This window comes from Cynocephalus volans, chromosome 2 (genome assembly GCF_027409185.1).
Source record: "Cynocephalus volans isolate mCynVol1 chromosome 2, mCynVol1.pri, whole genome shotgun sequence".
In the NCBI taxonomy this organism is placed as follows: Eukaryota; Metazoa; Chordata; class Mammalia; order Dermoptera; family Cynocephalidae; genus Cynocephalus; species Cynocephalus volans.
Window position 1 is genome coordinate 88,913,796 of NC_084461.1, and position 23,429 is coordinate 88,937,224.

The following is a 23,429-nucleotide window of genomic DNA, read 5'->3' on the forward strand; positions in this document are numbered from 1 at the left end:
AATATCATTACCTTAAATAAGTGTGAGTTTCTAAGCTACTAATATAGGCCCACAATCCTCTATTCACAATTTTTAAGTCCAGAGAACTCTGAAAACCAAAGAAAGGCTATTTGTATAACTAATTTTGTGACAAACTATGACCTAGAATATTGTAAAGCTACTTAATGTGTTCATTTTATCTCTCAGAATGAGAATGTGTTGGTTCAGAAATACTAACTTGTTTGATTACAGTTGCTGCTCTGCTGAGTGTGAAATGTAATAGGCAGATAATCTACTATACTTTCTTTTTAAATCCAACAATTGAGACATTTGAATCCAAAAGTTTTGGAGAAAGGCTTGTGAGCCTTTGCTATAAGTATTTCTCTGCCCAAATGTACTGCCCAAACTGAGAGAACATGATGAGTCTCCATGCAGTCACAAGAGCATTGCAATGGTAATGAAAGACACAGTGCTATCTTTAATCTTTATTGTTATTTAATATTTAATATTTAGTGCTATCTTTATTTTTGTTACTTTTTGTTATAAAAATAATTCATTATCACTGAAAAAATAAGATATAGAAAACTGGAAAAAATAAAATAGTCAATACCCCAAATACTGGTATTATTTTGGGGCATTTGGGTTTTTTTTTTTTAAACATATTATGTTAAATAAAAGAACAAGGTACATGAAAATGTGTATAACACGCTCCCAATTATATACAAAAGTCTCTACATGCTTTTGTAAATATTTCTATTTCTGGAAGGATGCACAAGAAGGTAAAATTAGATGCTTCTGAATATGAGCAGGGTATTGAGGGCTTGGAATAGAAAGGAAACACATTTAACAGTAAAGTTTGGAATGTTTGAATTATTTACCATGGATATTACTTCATTAAATAATGAGGTAAATTTAAAATAACATTTTAACGATTAATTTATTCATTCAACAAATATTTATTCAGCATCTGCAAAGTAACAGGCAACAATCTAGATGCTGTAAATAACAGTGAACAAAAAGAGAAAAGTTCCTGACCTCATAGAGCATATAGTCAAGTTTTTGACTTACTTTTATGTTACACATATGCTTTTTTCTTTCTTATTTTTCTACTTAGCATTATATACTATGCTTTGAATAGTCATCTCTAAAACTTCATACTACCCTTTCAAGTATATATGTCACCATTTATATAAACTCATCTCTTTAATTTGCCAATTTCTTTCTTTTTTTACTTTTTAAAGATTATTTAGATGTATTATTTTCCTGGAATTGAGACTCAATATTGGAAATATTGCATCTAAAGGCAGTAACATTTTAAAGGTTGTTTTATATATATTTCTGAATTTCTTAAAAATATATTGGAAAAGTTTATAACACCAGTAAAATATAAGTATCTGTTAATTTGAGATATCAACATTTCTTTCAAAATTTATCAAATTTAAAAAGAGAAGAGTATCTCATTGTTGCTTTTATTTACATGTTTTAATTTTAGAGTTGAATTTTATTTTCATATTCTTATTGATGATTACTGTAATGGATTTATGTATGCAATTTTAGTATAAAATGTTAGACAAACAGTGACATAACAAACCAAGCTTTATGAGAGAACACTAAGAAGGCATATCTACAAGCCATTACCTACAGTGTGAAGAGGCAACTATTCAACTGCCATCATTGAAATTAAACAAAGCAACAAATAAAGAAAAAAAGAAGTAAGCTCTATATTTGATGGATTAATAAAACAACCTCAATCTTGATTCAAAATATATGAAAAATGGTGTCTTAATGTAGTAAAATGTATTCCAAATGAAAAGATGCAAATAAAATACACATACTTCTGTACACTGAAGGTATCTTGTAGAGTTCTCCAATAGGGGAGCATGAATTAGAAAGCCAAGATATTCACTGAATCGCTACAGTAGTGCTAGACATCTATAACTAACAATAATTTATTGCATGTTCTCAATTGGTTAGAAGAGGGGAGCTCAAATGTTCTCATCATAAAGAAATGATAAATTTTTATGATGATTAATATGCTAATTATCCTGAGAGGAGAGTGGAAAGATATTGGGACAGAAAAAGAAATTTTAATAAAAAATTGCTGAAAACTTAAATTTGGTGAAAATGTAAATTCATTGATTCAAGAAGTTCTGTGAACTCCAAACAGGATAAACTCAAAGAAAACCAAAACTACATAAATTATAATCACACTGATAAAAAGCAAAATTGAAGAAAAAAATATTAAAAGCAGCTAGATAAAAAAATACACATTATATAAAAGTGAAATCAATTATTTAAATCATTACAGATTTTGTGTCAGAATCCATGGAGGCCAGAAGACAGAAGCAGCATCTTTCAACCACTGAAAGAAAATAACTATCAACCCAGAATTTGATGTCCAGTGAAAATAGCCTTCCAGAATTAGAAAAAATAATGATATTTGAAATTGAAGAAATACTAAGAGAATGTCACCTGCTTTACAAGAAATGTCAAAATAAGTTCCTCAAACTTAAGGCAAATGTTGATACTGGGGGAAACTAGGATCTTCATGAATAATGAATATTAAATTTCAGATGAATGATGAATATCAAATAAAAGACTACTTTTATTTTCTTAAGATAGATAGACTATATCATTGTTTTTTAAACAAATTATAACATTATCTACCAGAAATTTCAAGGCATATAGCTGTAAAAGATATTACAGTGACAACATAAAGGTTACTGGGGAGGTGTAAAGTACCTGTATGGTACAAGACTTTTGCATTACTTGATGTGGCACAATATTAGCTCTAAATAGACTGTGGAAGTTTAGGTATGCATATTGTAATCCCAAGAGTCATCAATTAAAAAAAAATTAAAGAGATATAAACAAAATGCTAAAACCTCTATTGAAATAAAACAGCAAAATAATTAAATTCCAATAATAAAAATAGCAGGTAGATATAAATCCAGCCATATCAACAATTAAATTAAATGTTAGTAGTCTAAAAACTGCAATTAAAAGACATTAACAGAATTGAAGAACAAGCAAAACCATACCATATGCTGTCTCCAGGAGCCACTTTAAACCTAGAGACACAAATAAGTAGAAAATAAACGGATAAAAATAAGATATGGAAATAAGATATACCATGGAAAAAATCAGCAAAAGAAAGCTAGAGTAACTATTTAATGTCACACAAAACAGATTTTAAGACAAAGTATTATTACCAGAGATTGAAAGAAACATTTGATAAATATAAAATGAACAGTCCATCAAGAAGATGTGACAATTATCAGTGTGAATGCACATAACAGAGTCTCAAAATACATGAAGCAAAAATAAAGGGAGAAATAGAAATTACACAATTATATTAGGAGATCTCTTACATACACAATGTTCAGAATTTAGTATAACATTATAAGCCATGCAAACTGACAAGAAAAATTGGCTTAAAATTAAGAAAAAATAAATAAACAATATAAGTAGACATAAGTAGACGCATAGGTGATCCTGACAGTGGACAGAGGAGTAAGAACTTGAAAATAGCTATTATAATATCTTCCAGAAAATACAGGGAAATTGGATAAAACAGTTTAAGTTATGTAGAATTTCACCAGAGACCTAGATTCTACATAAATATAAATCCTAGAACTGAAAAATATGAGTGAAATTAGATCTTCAGAAAATAGGTTTAACAGCAGAGTGGACACTGCAGATCAGAGGATTCATAACTGGAAGATAGATCAATAAAAAATATCTACATTTAAACAAACAGATGAAAGGAGATGAAAAATAGAGAAAACAACATATGGGGACAGAGAAAAGATCTATTTGTAGCCTATGCTAGGCAAAATTCTAAGATGGCACTCGAGATTCCCTCCTGCTATTACACAAAGCCTGCATAATCCCTATGATTGTGAATTGATGAATTTTACTTCCCTTACTAAGTCACATTATATGGCATAGTTGACTTTAGGAAAGAGAGATTATCTTAGGTAAGGCTTACCTAATTAGATGAGCCTTAAAATAGAGTGGGTTCTTCCTGAAGTCAAGAGTTCAAAGCATGAGACATAAGAAAGATTTTTTATTTGCTAGCCTTGAAGATGGAGGAGACCATTTGCAAAAGAATGTGGGTGGCCCGTAAAAGCTAAAACTGGCCCCCAGCAGACAGCTAGCAAGGAAACAGGGATCTCATTTTTTACAACCTAAAAAAAATTGAATTTGTCCAATGATCTGAATGAGTTAATAAGTAAATTCTTTCCCAGATCCTCCAGAAAGGAGCACAGCTAGGCCAGCACCTTGATTTTAGCCCGTAAAACTCTGAGCTGAGGACCCAGTCATGCCATGTCTGGACTTCTGACCTTAGAACTGTGAGCTAATAAATGGGTGTTATGGAACAGTAATAAACTAATACATGGTCTCACAAAGAACAGGAGAGAGAGAGAGAAGCTAACAGGGGTGAATTTTCCGACTAATAGATATTAATACACAGACTCAAGATGTTCTATGAAATTCCAGCAAAATAAATATAATGCAAACCACATACAGGCACGTCAAAGTAAAACTACTAAACCAAAAACAAAGAGAAAATCCTAAAAACAACCAGAGACAGAAGACAATATAATGCTATCTTTTAAATGCTGGGGGAAAAAATCACTGCCAATTTAGAATTCCATACCCAGTGAAGTTTTCAAACATGAAGGTGAAATAGGTTTATTCAGGTGGAAAGAAAATAGTCCCATATAAAAACATGAAAATGCAAGGAAAGGAGTAAACATAAGTAAATATTAACTGTACAAAGCAACATCAACAATAGTATATGTCATTTAAAGTAAATGAAAAAAATAAGTATATAACAAAAATAGCACAAAGATAGGAAGTAAATGAATTTAAAATATTTTAAGAATATTTCAACTGAAAGAGAACATGAAGGCTTGGTTCTTATAATTCTTCATGCTTTGGATGAGATTTATTTCCCCCTCCATAGACAAACATTGAAGTTCCTCCTAAGAGCAGCCTCTGGAAGCCGCATTCTATTTTATAATGAAATCAGCTGCTGAAAACCAGGTTGAGGAAGAAGATCATGAAGAGAAGCCCAAGAGTGCTGTAGTACTCATATAAGGAAATTTGAAGATCTTTAGGAGTATGGATAAGAAGAATATATGAGTCTCAATGAGGCAAAACTACCCAGGAATATTATCAACAGCATATTTATTTTCAGTTTTAGTAAAGCTGCGATTTTTCTTCAGAATCTTAGAAATATTCAGAAGTATAGTACTTTCTGTCACTCTTCTTGCAAATGTTTGCATGAGTTTAATTGAAGAGCATCCAGTTCTAACTCATTTTGGTCCTGATCACATTTTGAATATGAACGTTTAACCAGAATTATTTCAAAGTTGACATATTTTCAGTGAGATAACTTTTGGAGGGAATTCCATTAACACCATTTTGATCATTTTGATCTCCATACTCGATCATTTTTGTGTACAGTGTTTATCTTATTTTAATTTTCATTTTACTAAAATTATTTTAATTTTCATTTTACTAAAAATATTTTTATTGTTATAGACTTTTCCCATTTGAAATTAATGCTTATTCTATCCATTAATTTTCCCTCTTTATATCAAATTTTACTAATAGCTCTGCTATTGTGGGTTTTTCTTCCAAGCCATTATTTCTATTAAAGCTAATTGTCCTGTTGGGTAATTTCTGACAGATCAATTTTATTCTTCTATCAATTTTTATGAAAAAAATATTTTATTCTTCTTTCAACTTTTATTAAGTATCAAATGTTACCACACAATTGGAGCAACTATTTTGTAGCTTATTTCTATCACTGTTATTCATTATAAATCAATTATTTCTCAGAGAAATATAAGAAAATTATAAAGAGTTTCATAAAACAGAAAGAAAGTCCCCAAAAGGGATTCCCCAGAAAAGAAAAGAGGGGTTGAAACCATATAGTGAATGGCCTGTTTAGCTCTTGAATATTTCATGGTATCAAAACATCAAGGTCAAATAGTTCTGCTTTTTACTGTGGTGACATGGTGAGCATTTTTTAAAACTTTATTTCAAAATAAAATGGAGGAGAAGAAGTAGGTAGGATATAGGTAAAGCAAGATTTTCCATAAGTTAATAAACTGTTGAAGATGGTAGTTGGTATATGGGAGTTCATTGTACTTTTCTATTTCACCTAAAACATTCCACACTAACATATTTAAAACATTTTAAGCATAATTTTTAATATATAATATAACATTTGAGAAGAATTTTTAAGAGTACACAATCTTTTTTATTTTAATATTCTATTAAAATCTAAATATATATTGTTAAATTATAGACCAGTGAACATATTACCATGAGGAATTAAATTAGAGATGGTCAGGTGTTCTAATTTCTTATGATGAAATGATCTATTTATAATAGGGAAAAATATTGAGGCTGGCCGGTTAGCTCAGTTGGTTACAGCATGGTGCTGATGACACCAAGGTCCAGGGTTTGATCCCTGCACCTGCCAGTCGCAAAAAAAAAAAAAAAAAAAAAAAAAAGAACAGTATCATGTATGTGTATAAATAATAAAGGATTTTATCTTATCACCTATTAAGATAGGTGGCATAATGCCTGTGAATCAGGAAATATACCCCATTGTTGCTCTCTCCCCTTCACAAAGACTAACCAGAGCAGGGAAAGAGAAACAGAGTTTTTAAAGCATGGTCCATAGTTCTGTGCCATTTAAATGGTAAAATCTGGAGTAGACAGTCCATTATCTAGTTAAAAGTTTATGTATGCAACTTTGGATATATAAAAAAAAATTTAACACAGAGCCAAACAAGCAGTAAAGTGATCAGCTGCTGTTCATGAAAAAATGAAAATTGTTGGGAGTGCAGTAGATGGCCCAGGGAAACAAGAGATTTCTGACGGTAATGGTCCCAAAGATGATCAAATAGAGTTTCAAAATGGTCCCAATTCATGTAAATGCCATAGGATAAACAGAGATGGCATATACTCAATTTCACATCACTTTTATTACTGCCATATGAATCATCTCTAACTTTCTTACTGTTCTGTAATGTCCAATATGCTTATAAAGGCCTTTTGTGTATGGTGAATTCTGGTAAACAATGAAAAGACTAATTTCTATGTCTGAGTTAATGTGGGGCAGAAAGCAGGAGACAGCAAGAAGGTATAGAGTAACATTTTGAATTTCACAGAAGGAAAAACTGAATGAAAAGTGACCGGAAGTGTTGTATTGTGTGTGAAATATCGTGGTTCAAGGTTTGGGGGGATTGGGTGCTGCTGATAAGTAGCACAGAACCAAGGCAAACTACATAAATGAAAGACAAAATGTTCTCTTGAACTGTTTCTTTCAACTTTGCTATGGCAAGAGGTAAATGGTAGTTACCTACTGCTTTAAAACTATGAAATTGGGATAATATAATATATGTAGGCATGTCTGAATATGGGGTATCTCTTCCACTCCCAATTCCCATAAGCCCTTTGTATTGTAACAGCATAACATAAATTTTATTTTCTTGTTTTTAAAGTTAAAAGAGGAAAGAAAAAAAAGCTGGTATAAAGATAGGAGTAAAATATAAACACCATCTATAAGTTGAACATCTTACTAGAAAGGAACACATTAAAAATTAATTACCTTTTGCCCATGCAATGTTTTAGAATGTTTGCAGCCTGCAAAGCAGGGAGAAAAATATTCAATATCATCTCTTCCACATATAGAAGAATATAATGAAGACGAGCATTTACATTTCTCATTGCAAGGAGCTGTGAGGTTTCCCAACTGCCCTGTTCTGTAAAAACAAGATTGAATGTAATTACCATTGTTTTATAATGAATAATGTGTATATCAAGAGATCAATGAGATCCATAAATTATGCTTATTGAAATAAGTTCTTTTATAACAACTTTACTGAGGTATAACTCACATACAATAAACTGTACATATTTAGATTGTGCAAGAATTTTAGGCTCCAAAAAGACAAATTTCCATGGAGGTATTTTATGTAAGTTGAGTTCAATTAAAACTAGGTTGATTCATACTGAATGTCATCCAGGCAAAACCCAAATACCTGATTCTTAATGTTTCAGGTTCTTATTCTGCATCTAAACTTTATTTATAGGCTCATAAATAAATTATTTTAAAAAGTTAGAATTTGGAGTGGGTTGTTGCTTGAGAATTACAGAATATGACAGGCAAATAAATCCAATAATGAATGGTTTTTATCATTATTTTAGGAATGTAATGGATATCTACATAGGGTGACCATATTCTTTTGTTTGCCTGAGACAGTCCCCATTGATGCCTTGTGTGCTGTCATAATTATTAGTAGAACGTTTAACTCTCAAAAATGTCCAGGATTGAATGAATAATATGTTTCCATTTGTCTTACATTTAGTCACTAACCATTGTAGTAATGTAATCACTAGGCTTTGTGATAAACTGTCATACAAAAAAAAAAATAAATCACAAACATCTAAGAAGAGATCTAGTGAAAAGAACTCTAGAATCAAACTCTAGATTTTAATCTTGGATATACCCACTAAATAGCTATTTTCTTGATTTTTCATTTATTATGTAAAGAAATTGGACTAAACAATTAGAAATGTTCTTTTCTAGAACTGGAGATCACACTATTACAAGTCTTTAATTAAAGTTAATGGGAAAACATTAGCAAGTAAGGAATTCAAAATCATGATAAGGATTTCATAGTCACTTTATCTATAGTCTAGGTATATTGTCTCCAACTCCATATACAAAAACTATGAACGGTGTCCTTTGTGTTCATGCTTTGGAAACAATTTTAATGAAAAGCAATAAGTTAAATGAAATTGATGTGTATTTTGCTTTTGACATCATACAGAGTAAAAAATAAGAATTTTGGAAAAACTGGTGGATAAATGTTTGTGGCAAATCTTCGAATTCTGTACTTTTCTCTTCCATACTAGAGATACCTGCTTTTTCACTTGGCACAAGGCTGCCTAGAATAAGTACTTTTCCATACTAACCATATAGTGTGGCCATATGTCTAAGACCTGGTCAACTATGTAAAGCAGCGTGTACTAGTTATTAATGACTTCTTGTTATATAACAGTTAGAGAGGAGAAATAAAGCTTTGATCACTAATAGCCAGCCATCTTAATTCATGAAGTGATGATAGTAATTAAAGCAACACATGGTACAGCAATAAGACTGAAAGAACATGGTTCTTTGATACCACACATACTCTAGCCTCTAACTTTGATACTCCAGCCTCTAACTTTTTGCAGCTTTCATGAAGAGAGAAAAAAACAAAATGAAATTCTATGTTATTCAAGCCATTCTTTTTTATTTCTGCTACTTGTGGCCAAGCTAAATATGTTACACCTCTGAAAGTAGGAAAGATTGATTATATCTAAGCATTACAACCTTTTTGTTCTAAAGACGAAATATTGCAAGCATTCACAAAAGAACAGAGAATACAGAACACTCATATATCCAACCCTCAATTTTCTTAGATCTTAAGTAGAAAACTCCTGTGCACCTGTCTCTCCCCATCCCTTTTTTACTCTTCCACTCAACAGTAAATATTCTTCTTAATTTAATGTTATAGATTTGAATTCATGGTGCAAATTTAATGTAATCAAATATACCAACCTTTTCATTTAAACATTTTAGTGTTTTGTGTCTTCTTTAAAAAATCTTGTCCTATAGTAAGGTCAAAAAACTATTTTCCCTCTGTTTTTTTCCTGAACATTTAAAGTTTCATTTTCACTCTTAGGTCTTTTATAAGCTGCAGTGAAATTGCTGTGTACTGTGGGTGGCTGAAATCTGTTGTTGTTGTTGTTGTTTTGTTTTGTTTTCCTGTTGGATTAGTAAGCGCCCTGGTACATTTTTTGAAAAACTCAGCCTTCCTCACAGATTTCTAAACTTTTTATTCTAAATTATTTTTTCTAAATTTTTTGTAAATCAAATTTCCAAGTTTTCAAGGATATATTTCTCGGCTCTTTATTTTGAAGTCTTTGTTCATCTCTGCAATTAAGAATATACTGTCTTAATTGTTGTGTGTTTACAATGAATTTTAATATCAAGTAGGGAATTCTTCCACCTTGCCCTTCTTTTTAGGAAGTGTATTATTCGTTCTTGGTCTTTTGCCCTTCCAAATGACTATGAAACATAAGTTTTCAAGATACATGAAAAATTCTATTAAGATTTTCATTACAATTGCAAGAAATTTATAAGTTAATTTGTAGAAAAGTGACAGCTTTATAATAGTCTTCCAATATATGAACATCCTATAGCTTTCCATTTGTTTGGGTGGCATTTTATGCATATCCTTCAGATCTTAGAGGAAAAGCTTTCATCCATCATTGAGTGTGATGTTAGCTATGGGCTTGTTGTAAATGGCCTTTATTGTCTAGAGGTACATTTCTTCTATGCCTAGTTTGTTGAGAGTTTTTTTCATAAAATAATTTTATCAAATAATTTTTCTGTATTTGTTGAAATAATCTTATGGTTTTTGTCCTTTCTGTTAATATGGTGTAACACATTTACTGATTTGTATATCTTAAACCATCTTTGCATTTCAGAGATATATTCCACTTGATCATAGTGAATGATCCTTTTAATGTGCTGTTGAATTTAGTTTGCTAGTATTTTGTTAAGGATTTTTGCATAGGTTCATCAGGGATAGTGGCCTGTAATTTTCTTTTCTTGTAGTGTTCTTTATTGGCTTTGGCATCAGGATTATGCTAGCCTTATAAAATGGGTTTGAAAGTATTCCCTCTTCTTCAATTTTTTGGAAGAGTTTGAGAATAATTAGTATTTGTTCTTTAAAAGTGTTTGGTAGAATTCTGGTGTGAAGCCATCTGATCCTGGGCTTTTCTTTGACAGGAGATTTTTTATTGTCCATTCAGTTTCCTTACTCTGAAGTTCAAATTTTCTATTTGTTGGTATGTTGTATGGATCTAAGAATTCAACCATTTCTTCTAGGTTATTGGTTTTTTTGGTGTGTAATTGTTCATTATACTCATTTATGATCCTTTGTATTTCTGTGGTATCAGTTGTAACATCTCTTTCATTTCTGACTTAATTTGACTCTTCTGTCTTTCCTTCTTAGTCTGGCTAAAGGTTTGCCAATTTTGTTTATCTTTTCAAAGAACCAACTCTTAGTTTTGTTGATTTTAGTTTAGTTTCTACTCTTTCTATTTTCTATTTCTGCTCTGATCTTTATTTCCTTCCTTCTACATACTTTGAGCTTAGTCTGTTCTTCCTTTTCTAGTTTCTTGAGGCGTACTTTTAAGTTGCTCTTTTGATATCTTTCTTATTTTTTGATATAGGCACTTATTGCTATAAACTTAACTCTTAGAACAACTTTTGCTGCATCCCATAAGTTTTGGTATGCTGTGTTTCCACTTTCATTTGTCTGAAGGTATTTTTTAATTCCCCCTTTAATTTCTTCTTTGGCCCTTAGTTGTTCAAGAACATTTTTCTTAATTTCCAAGTATTTGTAAATTTTCCAGAGTTCCTCCTGTTACTGATTTCTAGTTTTGTTCCATTGTGCTTATAAAGATACTTGATACGATTTCAGTCTTCTTAAAATTTTCAAGACTTGTTTTGTGGCCTAACAAATGATCTGTCCTGGAGAATGTTCTGTGTGCACTTAAGAAGAATATGTATTCTACTGCTGTTGGAACAATTTTCTATATATCTGCTAGGTCCATTTGGTCTAAAGTGTTGTTCAAGTTCACTGTTTCCTTATTGATTTTCTGTATGAATGATCTATCCATTGTTGAAAGTGGAGTATTAAAATTCCCTATTATTATTGTATTTCAATCTATCTCACCTTTCATATTTGTTAATATTTTCTTTATACATTTAGGTGCTCCAATGTTGGGTGTGTATATATTTAAAATTGCTATATTCTCTTAATAAATTAACCACTTTATTATTATAGAAAGACCTTCTTTGTCTCTTTTCACCATTTTGTGTGATATAAGTATAGCCACCCTTGCTCTGTTTTGCTTATCATTTGTTTGGAATGCTTTTCTCCATCCCTCACTCTATGTGTGTCTTTAAAGTTAAAGTGAGTCTCTTGTAAGCAGTTTGGTTGGATCTTGTTTGTTTTTTCTTTTTTCATCCATTTAGCTACTCTGTGTTTTTGATTGGAGAATTTAAACTATTTGTATTTAGAGTAATCATTAGTAAGTAGATAAGGACTTACTACTGGCATTTTGTTGATTTTTATTTGGCATATTGTTAAGTAATATTTTAATTTTTGTTAAGTTTTTGGCTATTTTGTACTTTTTTTGTTCCTTTCTTCCAATCTTGTTATCTCTTTGTGTTTTGTTGCATTTTTCTTTCTCTTTTTCTTTTAGTATATCTACTAAAGGTTTTTTCTTTGTGGTTACCATGAAGCTTATATAAAACTTCTTATAGTCATAATATCCTAGTTTAAGCTAATAGCATCTTAACTTCAATTCTATACAAAGATTCTAGACTTACACTTCTCTCCAACACACACATTTTTTGCTGTTGATGTTGTACCTTACATCTATTTATATTGTGTATCAGTTAATCAATTCTTTATAGTTATAGTTTTTAATACACTTATTTGTCTTTTAACTCTTATACTAGATTTAGAGTTACCCACCATCTTTACAGTATTCTCAATTTGACTATTTATTTGCATTTACCAGTAAGTTTTATACTTTTATATGTCTTCATGTTGCTACTAATTGTCCTTTCATTTCAACTCAAAGAATTTCCCTTAGCATTTCTTATAAGTCTGGTCTCATGGTGATGAACTCCCTCAGTTTTCCTTTGTCTTGTAATGTCTTTATCTCTCCTCTATTAATGAAGAACAGCTTTGAAGGGTGTGATATCCTTGGTTGGAATTTTTTTTTTCTTTAGCACTTTGAATGTTATCCCACTCCCCCCTGGCTAGCAAAGTTTCCATTGAGAGGTCTGATGATAGCTTTATGAAAGATCCTTTATATGTGGTAAATTTGTTCTCTCTTGCTGCTTTCAAGACTCTGATTTTTGACAATTTCCTTATAATGTGTCTCAGAGTATTACTTTTTGAATTGATCTTGGAGTTCTTTGTGATTCCTGAATAACTGTATGAACATAACTCTCCCAAGATTTGGGAAGTTTTTAGACAGTATTTCTTTAAATAAGCTTTCTGCCCCATCTCTTACTTCTCCATCTGGTACTCTCATAATTTATATATTCATACATTAGATGGTGTTCCATATGTCCCTTGTGCTTTCTTTACTCTTTTTCAGTCTTTTTTCTTTTTGCTCCTCTAATTGGGTAATTTTAAAAGATCTGTCTTTGAATTCACTAACTCTTTCTTCTGTATGATTAAGTCTGCTGCTAAAATTCTCTATTGGGTTTTTCATTACTGTCATTATATTCTTCTGCTCCAGTTTTTTTAATGGTTTCTATTTCTTTATATATATTATATAATAATAATAATAATTTCATTTATATATATATATAAATTCTCTGGTATATCACCTTGAAGTGTGTGTGTGTGTGTGTGTGTGTGTACACAGTGATATAAATGTGTGTGTATATATATGTGTGTGTGTGTATATAGAGAGTGTGCGTGTGATATTTTATCACTCCTCTCAAAATGTAGAAACCTTACAACCATATAGGTAATTTTACTTCCCCCTTTGAGTTATAGTTGTCACATGTATTGTATTTGCATTCATTGAAAACCACACCAGAAAATGTTATAATTTTAGCTTTAACAGTCATATATCTCTTAAACTTAAGGTGAAAAATTAGCCTATTTACTTATATATTTATCATTTATTTTATTCTTCCTTCATCCTTCAAGTTCTAAGTTTTCCTTTTATATCATCCCTCTTCAGACTGAAGAGATCCCTTTATCATTTCTTTTCAAGCTCTGTTTTGTCTCACAATTTGGGGCCATGTTCTTGGTCTGCCTGGTAATATTAAAGAAAACCATCCAAATCAACAAACAAAAAACCAGGGCCTTTTCCTAAGATATTTTACAGCTTTGGGTGATATTATTTTTCTCCACTAGAAAGAGTGTTGTATGACCCCTCTGATCCAATTAGAGACCAAATTAATTCCTGGCTAGGCTACAGTACTTTAGGAAAAACTTCATACCTAAGTCTTAGCCTTACATAGATACCAGTTGAGATCATGTAGTGTTCACCAGGGTTCCTCCACCCAGTACATTCTAACTCCTATCTACAGAGCATCACAATACTGCTGAAAGTCTTCTCTGCCTTTTATGAGTTTCTGCTTGATTTCACCTTCCTAGCTTCATAATTTAAAAAATGTATTGAGTATAAACCCAACAGACTTTTATCATCGTTATATTTTTCTTTTCTCTGATATTCTGGCCTCCCTGTATCCTAATTTTTGTTTCTTTAGGCTTAGACATCTGTTAAAATATTAAAATATTTTGTTGGTTTCCTGTCATATTACTAGATGCTTTTTGCCCAAACCCTTTGCCCAGCAGAGTTTGCCCTTCTCCAGGATTTTGGCCTTCAAATTCCTAGTTGCCTGAACAACTCTCTGATACCTCTGAAGAACTTTAAACTTTATTTGGCTTTTCTAATTGTTATAAGTGGGAGCACCAGTGTGCCATAAGCTACCTGGTTGTAGCTGGAAATAGACGTCTTATTCTCTTTACTTCTTTTACTAGCTCAGTCCTTTGGTTTCCAATTCCAGTTTTGTCCCTGGTTTTTAATATCAACCTCTGCCCAGTTCTTGCACATATTGCTTAAGGGAGATATTACCCATGTATACTTTCAGATACACTTCAGTTCCATTCTTTCATGTGTATTAGAAGGAAAACAAACTCATTCAGGGACACAAGGTAAGACTGGCTTTGTACAGACAAGTAATACCATCTCTAGTCAGTATCCTTGTAATACAGAATTTTACTTCTAGGTTGTGAATCATTTCAATGTGTTTTTTCTTTAGTACTTTATGAATGCATGAAAAGAGAGATATTATTATAATATTTGTGCCCATAAAATGAAAGGTGAAACTATGCCTTATATATATTTTACATGTCCAATAATTTGAAGAATGATATAAACATCTAAAGGCTACTGCATAAATAATTACTAATCAACTGAGAAATATGCTGTTCCATTTTATGTAAAAATCTATTATAGAAGGTTATATTTACCCATCATAATTTTCATTGATCCCAGCAAATATTGCTGGATCACAGCGTACAAAAATTATAAACCAAAGCAGTATAAGTGGTACAATAGATGTAAATATTATAAATTTCATAAGGCCTTCACAAGACAATTCTAACTGGGAAACAATGACACCTCCCAGAAGCTGGCCAAGTCCTCCTCCGTGAATTAAAACGAGTCCTAAAAAAAAAAAAAGAGAGACAGAAAAACACAGTTAAAAAAATAACCAGCTGATAGTATGGAAAATTCATACACTGATGCAATTCCCTCTGCTCTAAACATATAGCAAACATAGATTTAAGAGACAGAGAGAAACTTAAAGTCATAATTATCTCAACAAACCTGAACAATAGGTTCAAAAGCAATTCAAATCTATGGAGTAGGGCTAACACCATAGGCCTACTGGACTCCAAGGCAGTGATGGTGAAGTGTTGCTACTATGCAGTAATGGCACCTCAGACAAACCAGGAACTTAATCCACACAAAACAGAAGATGGGAGCTGTCTTATTGAGAGCTATTATTAGCTAGCTTCCTGGATTTATAACTTACCACTAGAGGCATGATTATAGTGACAAGAATTCACAGAGACTTCTTAACAAGAATTGAACCAATGCACCCATTGATTTTGTGAATGGATGTGCAATATTAAAATCTCACAATAAAGTGGAACTCCAGAATAGCCATTATGAGACATGATTTTCCTAGAACTATCGCACAATAGGCTCTCAGTGATTACTTATTGGATTGACCTGTCATTGTCATCTAGTTATCCTTAGGGATCCTTTATAGCTAATGACCCTAAACAGGTCTGTCCTGTGAATGCTCTACACTTCTGTCAGTGTTACTTCCTTTCTGAAGACAAAAAAATCATTTTCAGATGTCTGGCTGTTGGCTTTTTCCATGTTCCAATACAGGCAGAATTCTGCCCCCACCCCACATTCCCAAAGCATTTTAACCATTAACTCAATTTGTTGGTTGATATTCTCCACTCATTGCTATCTTCTAATCACTTATTTCTAAGGTGAAAACTTGGATGTCCTGTTACATGCAGGAGGTACTGTGTGGTAAATGCCAGGGCTTTTCTGAGTCTGTCTACGTGTGCTCGAATGCTGACTCCTTTACTTACCAGCTGTATAACCTTAGACACCATTTCCTTACTTGTTAAACTGGGGAAATAATGATACCTGGCTTGTGGGATTGTCATGAGGATTAGTTGGGATAATTCATGTTACAAGTTTCGCATAGTATCTGGCATATAGTAAACAATTGTTTTATATTTGAAAAAAAAAGACATGATTTCCTGTTCAAGCATGAGGGATGACAAAGAGACAAGCACAAGAAGAAGAGAAAGGAGGAGAAAAAGGACGAGAGGGATGCTGTGGATTGGATGTCCCCCCAGAGCTAACTGAGACTTAATCCCCATTGTGACAGTGTTAAGAGGGTTGGAAATCTTGTTACGGTAATTGAAAGGTGGGGCCTTTAAGTGGTGATCAGACTGTGAGGACCATTGTGAGTGGATTAATCTATTGATGGTTTAATGTTGGTCATGGGCATGGTCTGATGGCTTTAAAAGGAGAACTCGTGAGAAGCTTTCTCCCTCTCGAGCTCCACCATCTGCCATGTGTGGGATCCTGCATTGCTGTCACCACCAACAAGGCCCTCACTAGATGTGTTCCCTAGATTTTGGACCTCCCAGCCTCTGAAACTGTGAGTAATAAATATTATTTCTTTACAAATTACCCAATTGCAGGTATTTCTGTTATAAAAGAAACAAACTAATACAGAGGAAAATAAGAAATGTAGATAGAAAGTAATCAAATGAAGCTAGCACAGTAAATTCATACATTGTTGCAATCACCTCTATCCTAAATATATAGCAAGGGTAGACTTAAATAAGAATACAGCAAGAGAAATATAAGACAAAAACAAAAAAAACCCCATTGGCATCAGATTAAATTTATATAATAGAAGCTCCTGACAAAGACTTGAAAAGAAGCAATTTTAGAATGCTCAAAAAGATAAATGACAGAAAAATGAAATGTGCCATAAATGAAGAAGAAAAAATAAAAAGAGAAAGGATTAAAACACACAGATTAAAAAAATAATGAAAGAAGATCTGGATATTAATAATATAATCATTGAAATAAAAATTCAAATCTCAGAATAATCTTTAGACTAGAAGCAGTTGAAAGTAAATTAATGAATTGGCACTGTGTTATTCACACAGTATATAATAAAAAAAGAATAAAAGAAGAATTATCAAAATATGCAGTTAAAAGACAATGAGTACAGTGAAAACACCTGGCAAACACTACCTCAGCCAGGTGACCAAGGTCAAATTTAAAAATAGTCAGTCATGTGGTAGGTATGTCCCTTTTGACGTGATGTGATGAAAATGGCACTTTACTTCTCTGGTCTTCCTTCCAATACCCATAACCCCAGTCTAATTATGATAAACACATCAGACATTTTCTGACAGAGAAACATCCTACAAAATACCTGAGCACTAGTCATCAAAACTGTAAGGACACACAAAAAAGGAAAAACTGAGAAAATGTCACAGCCAATAGGAGACTAAGGAGACATGACAATTAAATATAATGTGGTATCTTGAATATTTGAATAAGTTCCTGGAACAGAAAAAGACATTAGGTAAAAATGAGAAAATCTGAATTAACTATTGACTTTAGTTAGTAATAATGCTTTAATATTGGTTCACTAATTGCAACAAATCTATCATATTAACATAAATAAAAGGAGAAACTGAGTGTGCAGTATGTGGGAACTCTCTGTACTCTCTTCAAAATATTTCTGTAAATATAAAACTATTTCTTTAAAGTAGTTTTTAAAAATATATATATATATAATGCGAACAGAATAATAGGATCCAGAAAACGTTTTATAACAGTTAAGTAAAATATAATGGAAAGAATACCGGAAAATAAATATTTGAAAAATTACAGCTGATGAGAAATTTACACAATTTAAGAAATATTAGTCCTGGAAATAAAAATACACTGCAACTACTAAGAAGTATTTTTAAAAATTCATCTTTACACGTAAGGAAATAAGGTAGGAAAATTGCATAATATCAAGAATAAAGCAAAAATTGTAAAAGCTACTAGAGAACAACACATTACTTGCAAAGCTAGTGTTTCAAAAAATATAAAATTAATAAAATAGGCCAAACACATACACACACCTACACACAATACTGAGGAGTGAGAGTAGTGAACTGCCAGTGGATAGTGAAAATCTCCTAAATCAACCAAAGGGGAAAGAATGAACAAAAAATTAGTACATTAAGAGAAGACAGGATGGGGGAAGGACAGGGAGAGGAACAGAAGCAGAATAAAAGTGTAAAGTGTAGTAAACAAAAAATACATATAAGAAGCTAAATATTATTTAAATATATCAGAATTCCTAATAATGGTAAATGAACAAAGCTCAACTATTTTTTTTAAAAAATCAAGTTGGATATTTTTTAAAAGGAAAGATTGAAAATAAAATAGTGACAAAATATGAACCACAATATTGTATATCATAAATTATATCTAGTGACAGTGTATAAAACATATCATATAAAAACTGTCCAGATTTCAAAGGGAAAATTTAAAATCTATAAACAGAGTATTTTAACTCAGCTTTCTCAGGAATAGAAACTTATCTTACAACACTATCACAGATATAGAAAGCTTTAACAGATTTGAATGATCACTTATTTTAAAAGAGAAACATAAGCATATATTTTAGAAACTCAAAATCTCTTCTCAATTCATGGCTTAAAGAATACTATGATTATGAGAATTAAAGATACTTAGAATTGAATACTAACTAAAATAATTACAATAATTATATCTAAAAGTGTAGGATGCTACTAAATAAAATCTTTAAATAATGATACCTCCATCATAAAGTTGTTAGGAGAATTAAATGAGTTAATATTTAAATGCTTGAACAGCATCTGGGCACAGAATAAACACATGAGTGTGTATAAAAGGTTGACATTTATAGACAAAATAATTTATTAGAAAGCAAAAAAGGACAAGTAGAGTGGGAGCAATATTTTCCAAGAAAATTTGTGAATTGGAACTGAATCAGGAGACTTCACATGGGTGAGCAATAAAGCTGCAAGTAAGGAAGTCAGGAAAAAGCAAACCACATTTTATCCTAAAATCTCAGACATTAGGGGCACTAGATATCAATGAAAGCAAGGATGAGGTAGAATTAAAAACAAGAGGATTGGATGGTAGTCTGTACAAAATGTTTGATCCTCATTTCTCATTTCCACCCATATGTCATATGACTGCCACTCTACTCCCCAGCAGAAGACCTTAGGTTTATTTGGAGTTTGAACCAGACAACTGTACATTTGGTAAAATCATGCATATCTTTGATCAGGAAACTGAGAACATAGATTTCTTATCCATCTCAGCTAAGAAAATACTGGCAGTCAGGGTTACTGCCCCAGGCAGAAGACTGTAGGAATTGTAACTGAGAAAACTGTCTCAAGAGAAAAGTGGAAAATACTGAACACTGGGGGTTCAACAATTAAATAGTTGAGTCCTTGAAAGCCCACCTTAAATACAAGACAACAGAGTTGAAAATCCAACAAGGCACAGAACTTCCAATCAACTTTTAATGTAAATATGTTAATGGTGTACATAAAAGTACAGGAATCATAACTGTACATACTGATGAATTTTCAAAGTGAACATACCTATATAACCACCACCCAGGTCAAAAAATAAACATTAACAGAAATCCTGGGGCTCTTTCATGAACTTAGGATTTTATTTTTAAAATAGATCATGAAGTATGCATAATACATTGTGGTTCCTTTGGTTCAACATGATGTTTGAAAAATTCAGCTATTTTTTTATGTAACAAAACTTCGATTGTGACTTCTCGTTGCTGAATAGTATTCTAGTGATGCATATATGCCAACTTATTTATTCACTATATTGTTGTGAAGAGTGCTACTACTATAAAAATTCATGTACATGTCTTTTTGTAAACATCTGCATCTATGCTGAGTATAGCCTTCAGAGCAGAATTTATATTGGATATATAACTAGGAGTGAAATTTCTTGGTAAGGGGATATGTATATGTTCAGATTTTGTGGTACTGTCCAAAGGATTTGCAAAATGGTTAAACTAATTTATGCTCTTACCAGCAGTGGATAAAATGCCAATTGCTGCACACTCATGCCAACATGTATCTCTCTTTTTCATTTTAGCCATTCTAGGGAATAGGTAGCAGTATTGCACTATGGTTTTAATGTGCTTTTCTCTGAAAACTAATGAAGGTGAGCACATCTTCATAAGAATAATGGCCAATTTATATCATCTTTTGTAGAGTGCCTGTTCGAGCTTTTTGTCCATTTTTTAAATTGGATTACCTGCCTTTTCATTATTGCCAGATATTTTTACATATTCTGTCTACAGGTCCTTTGTAGAATATTTCTATATCTGAGGAGATTGTATTGTTTGCATTTTCACACACATGCTATTTGATCAACAAGAGATTTTTATCTTAATGTAATACCACTTATCATTTTTTCCCTTTATGGTTATGTGATTTGTGTCTTGTTTAAGAAATCTCTGTCTTCTCCAAGGCCATGAAGGTATTTTCCTATGCCATATTTTAAAATGTTTTATTGTTTTACCATTCACATTTGTATCTACAATCCATCTAGAACTGGTATCTGTATATGTTGTGAGGTAGAAGTAAAACTTTACATTTTAAAATAAGGATATCAAATTGACCCACTATCACTGTACTGCAGTGTTACCTTTGCCCCCAATAAGGTGACCTTAACTATGGGGCCCTCTACTCTGTGCCACTGATGTTTGTTTATCTTTACACCAGTCACACTATCTTAATTACTTTAGCTTTATAATAGATATTCTAGCAAACTGTATTTTCCAAAGATGTCTAAAACATTATCTCTTTTCATAGGCATGTGACCTTGGAACTCATTACATTGAGTGGGTAGGCCTGTGTTCTTCCTTCTTGAACCTAGTCAGGCCTTTGGCAATGGAACTCTATAACATGCAAGGTTAGATTATAAAAATGGCTTATACTTTTGCTTTCTGGGCTCCTCAAGCCACCATGATGGGAGCAAGCAGCCTACGAAGAGGTCCATGTAAAGAGAACTCAGGCCCGTAGCCCTGTCTCTAGCCAACAAGCACAATTTCCCAGCAATGAGAGTGAGTCACCTTGAGAATAGATCTTCCAAAACCCAGTTAAACTTCCCATGCTTGTGCCACATATAAAAGAAATAAGCTGGCCCTACTGAGTTTTACCCAAATTTTAGATTTGTAATTAAATAAATAACATAACTTTTTCAAAAACCCACTAAGTTTTATGGTAATACTTTACAGTAATAGTAACTGAAATAAGTCTTGAAATCCAGTATATAAGTCCTACAAATTTGGTCTTCTCTAAAACTGGCACAACTATTTTGGGACTTACATTTCCATACAAACAGTATCAATTTTTTTCAATTTCAATCAAACAACAAAAACTACTACTAAAAAATATGTCAAGGTTTTGATTCAGATTATACTGAATCAATTTGAAAAGAGCTGATATCTTAAAATGTTGTCTTTTGATCAATAACTGCAATATATCCCCCATGCATTAAAGTCTTTTAAGTTTTCTTTCATAAATGTTTTAACTCCTCAGAGATCTTCCATGTCTTCTAGTAGACATATACTTAATTATTTGTATTTCTGCATAAATAAAATGGTATTTTTAAAATTATGTTTTTCATTTTTTTTGTTGTAGATATATAGAAATACAACTGACATTTGCATATTGACTTTTTTCCTAGCAACCTTATTAAATTCATTGTTTAATTCTCCTTTTTCTATAGATTCTATCAGACTTTTTAAAACTTAATCATGTCTTCAGTTTCTAATAAGAGTTTTATTTCTTTTTTTCCAGCACTAATAAATTTCATTTCTTTTTCTTGCCTTATTGTACTGATTAGTACTTCCAGTGCAATGCTTAATAGAAATGATAATATTGTACATCATAGTCATGAACCAAATTTCAATATTTCATCATTAAGTATTCTGTTTGCTATGGTTTTATTATTTTTTTCTTGCCATCAAATTTGAGTTCTTTTCTATTTCTATTTGTTAAGAATTTTTACTTTTTAAAATTAGAAATAGATTTGGATATTGTTCCCGATTTTTTCTCATTAAGATGATCACATGATTTTTCTTCTTTTTCCTGCTATTCATGAAGTGAAATCTAATTATCAATTGATTTCTAGTACTAAATCAGCATTGTATTGCTGGACTTAATCATACTTGTTTATGATACATTATCATTTTTAAGTATTGTTATGACATTTCTAAACAGGATCTAATTTGAGCCAATACTATAAACATCTTGATTGACTCGGCTTACACAATTCTGGCTGAAAAATTACACTTGAGCAAACTTTCTGCTCACTGGGTACCAAAACTGTTGCACCCAGATCAGCTGCAGAGAGCAGCTTTACAGTGAAATCTTAAACAAGTGGGATCAATATCCCAAAGCATTTCTTTGAAAAATTTAATATGGGATGAAATATGGCTTTACCAGTATGATCCTGAACACAAGACACAATCAAAGCTATGGCTACCCAGAGGTAGAATTGGTCCAGTTAAAGCAAAAATGAACTAGTCAAGAGCAAAGGTCACGACAACAGTCTGGGGGATGCTCAAGGCATTTTACTTGATCTTCTAGAGGACCAAGGAATGATAACATCTGCTTATTACAAGAGTGTTTTGAGAAAGTTAGTCAAAGCTTTAGCAGAAAAAGAGAGAAAAAAAAAAAAAAACCCTGTCCAGGAAAGCATCACCAGAAAGTTCTTTTACACCATGAAAATTCTCCTGCTCATTCCTCTCATCAAACAAGGGCAATTTTGTGAGAGCTTCTATGGGAAATCATTAGGCACCCATCTTACAGTACTGATTTGGCTCCTTCTGACTTCTTTTTGTTTCCTAATTTAAAACAAATCTTTAAAGGACACCCATTTTTCTTCAATTAATAATGTAAAAAAGACTGCATTGATATAGTTAAATTCCCAGGACCCTCAGTTCTTTAGGGATGGACCAAAGAACTATATCCCTACAAAAGTGTCTTGAACTTGATGGAGCTTATGTTGAGAAATAAAGTTTACATTTTTTATTATTATCTTTTACTTGCATTTTTCCAGGAAATTTTTGAAGTCCCCCATATAATTGTATGCCATATCTCACTGGTTAACTCCTCTCT

At 31.9% G+C, this 23,429-nt stretch overlaps 1 protein-coding gene across 1 annotated transcript in view; it reads right to left on the reverse strand.

Annotated features, from left to right (window-relative positions):
• SLCO6A1 (solute carrier organic anion transporter family member 6A1) overlaps window positions 1-23,429 on the reverse strand; it is a 174,697-nt gene that overhangs the window by 93,523 nt on the left and 57,745 nt on the right. The window contains exons 8-9 of the mRNA XM_063087614.1: window positions 15,138-15,333; window positions 7,616-7,769 (exon numbers count right to left, since the gene is read on the reverse strand). Of these exons, the coding sequence (XP_062943684.1) occupies window positions 7,616-7,769; window positions 15,138-15,333 (350 nt within the window). The remainder of the gene's footprint in view (window positions 1-7,615; window positions 7,770-15,137; window positions 15,334-23,429) is intronic.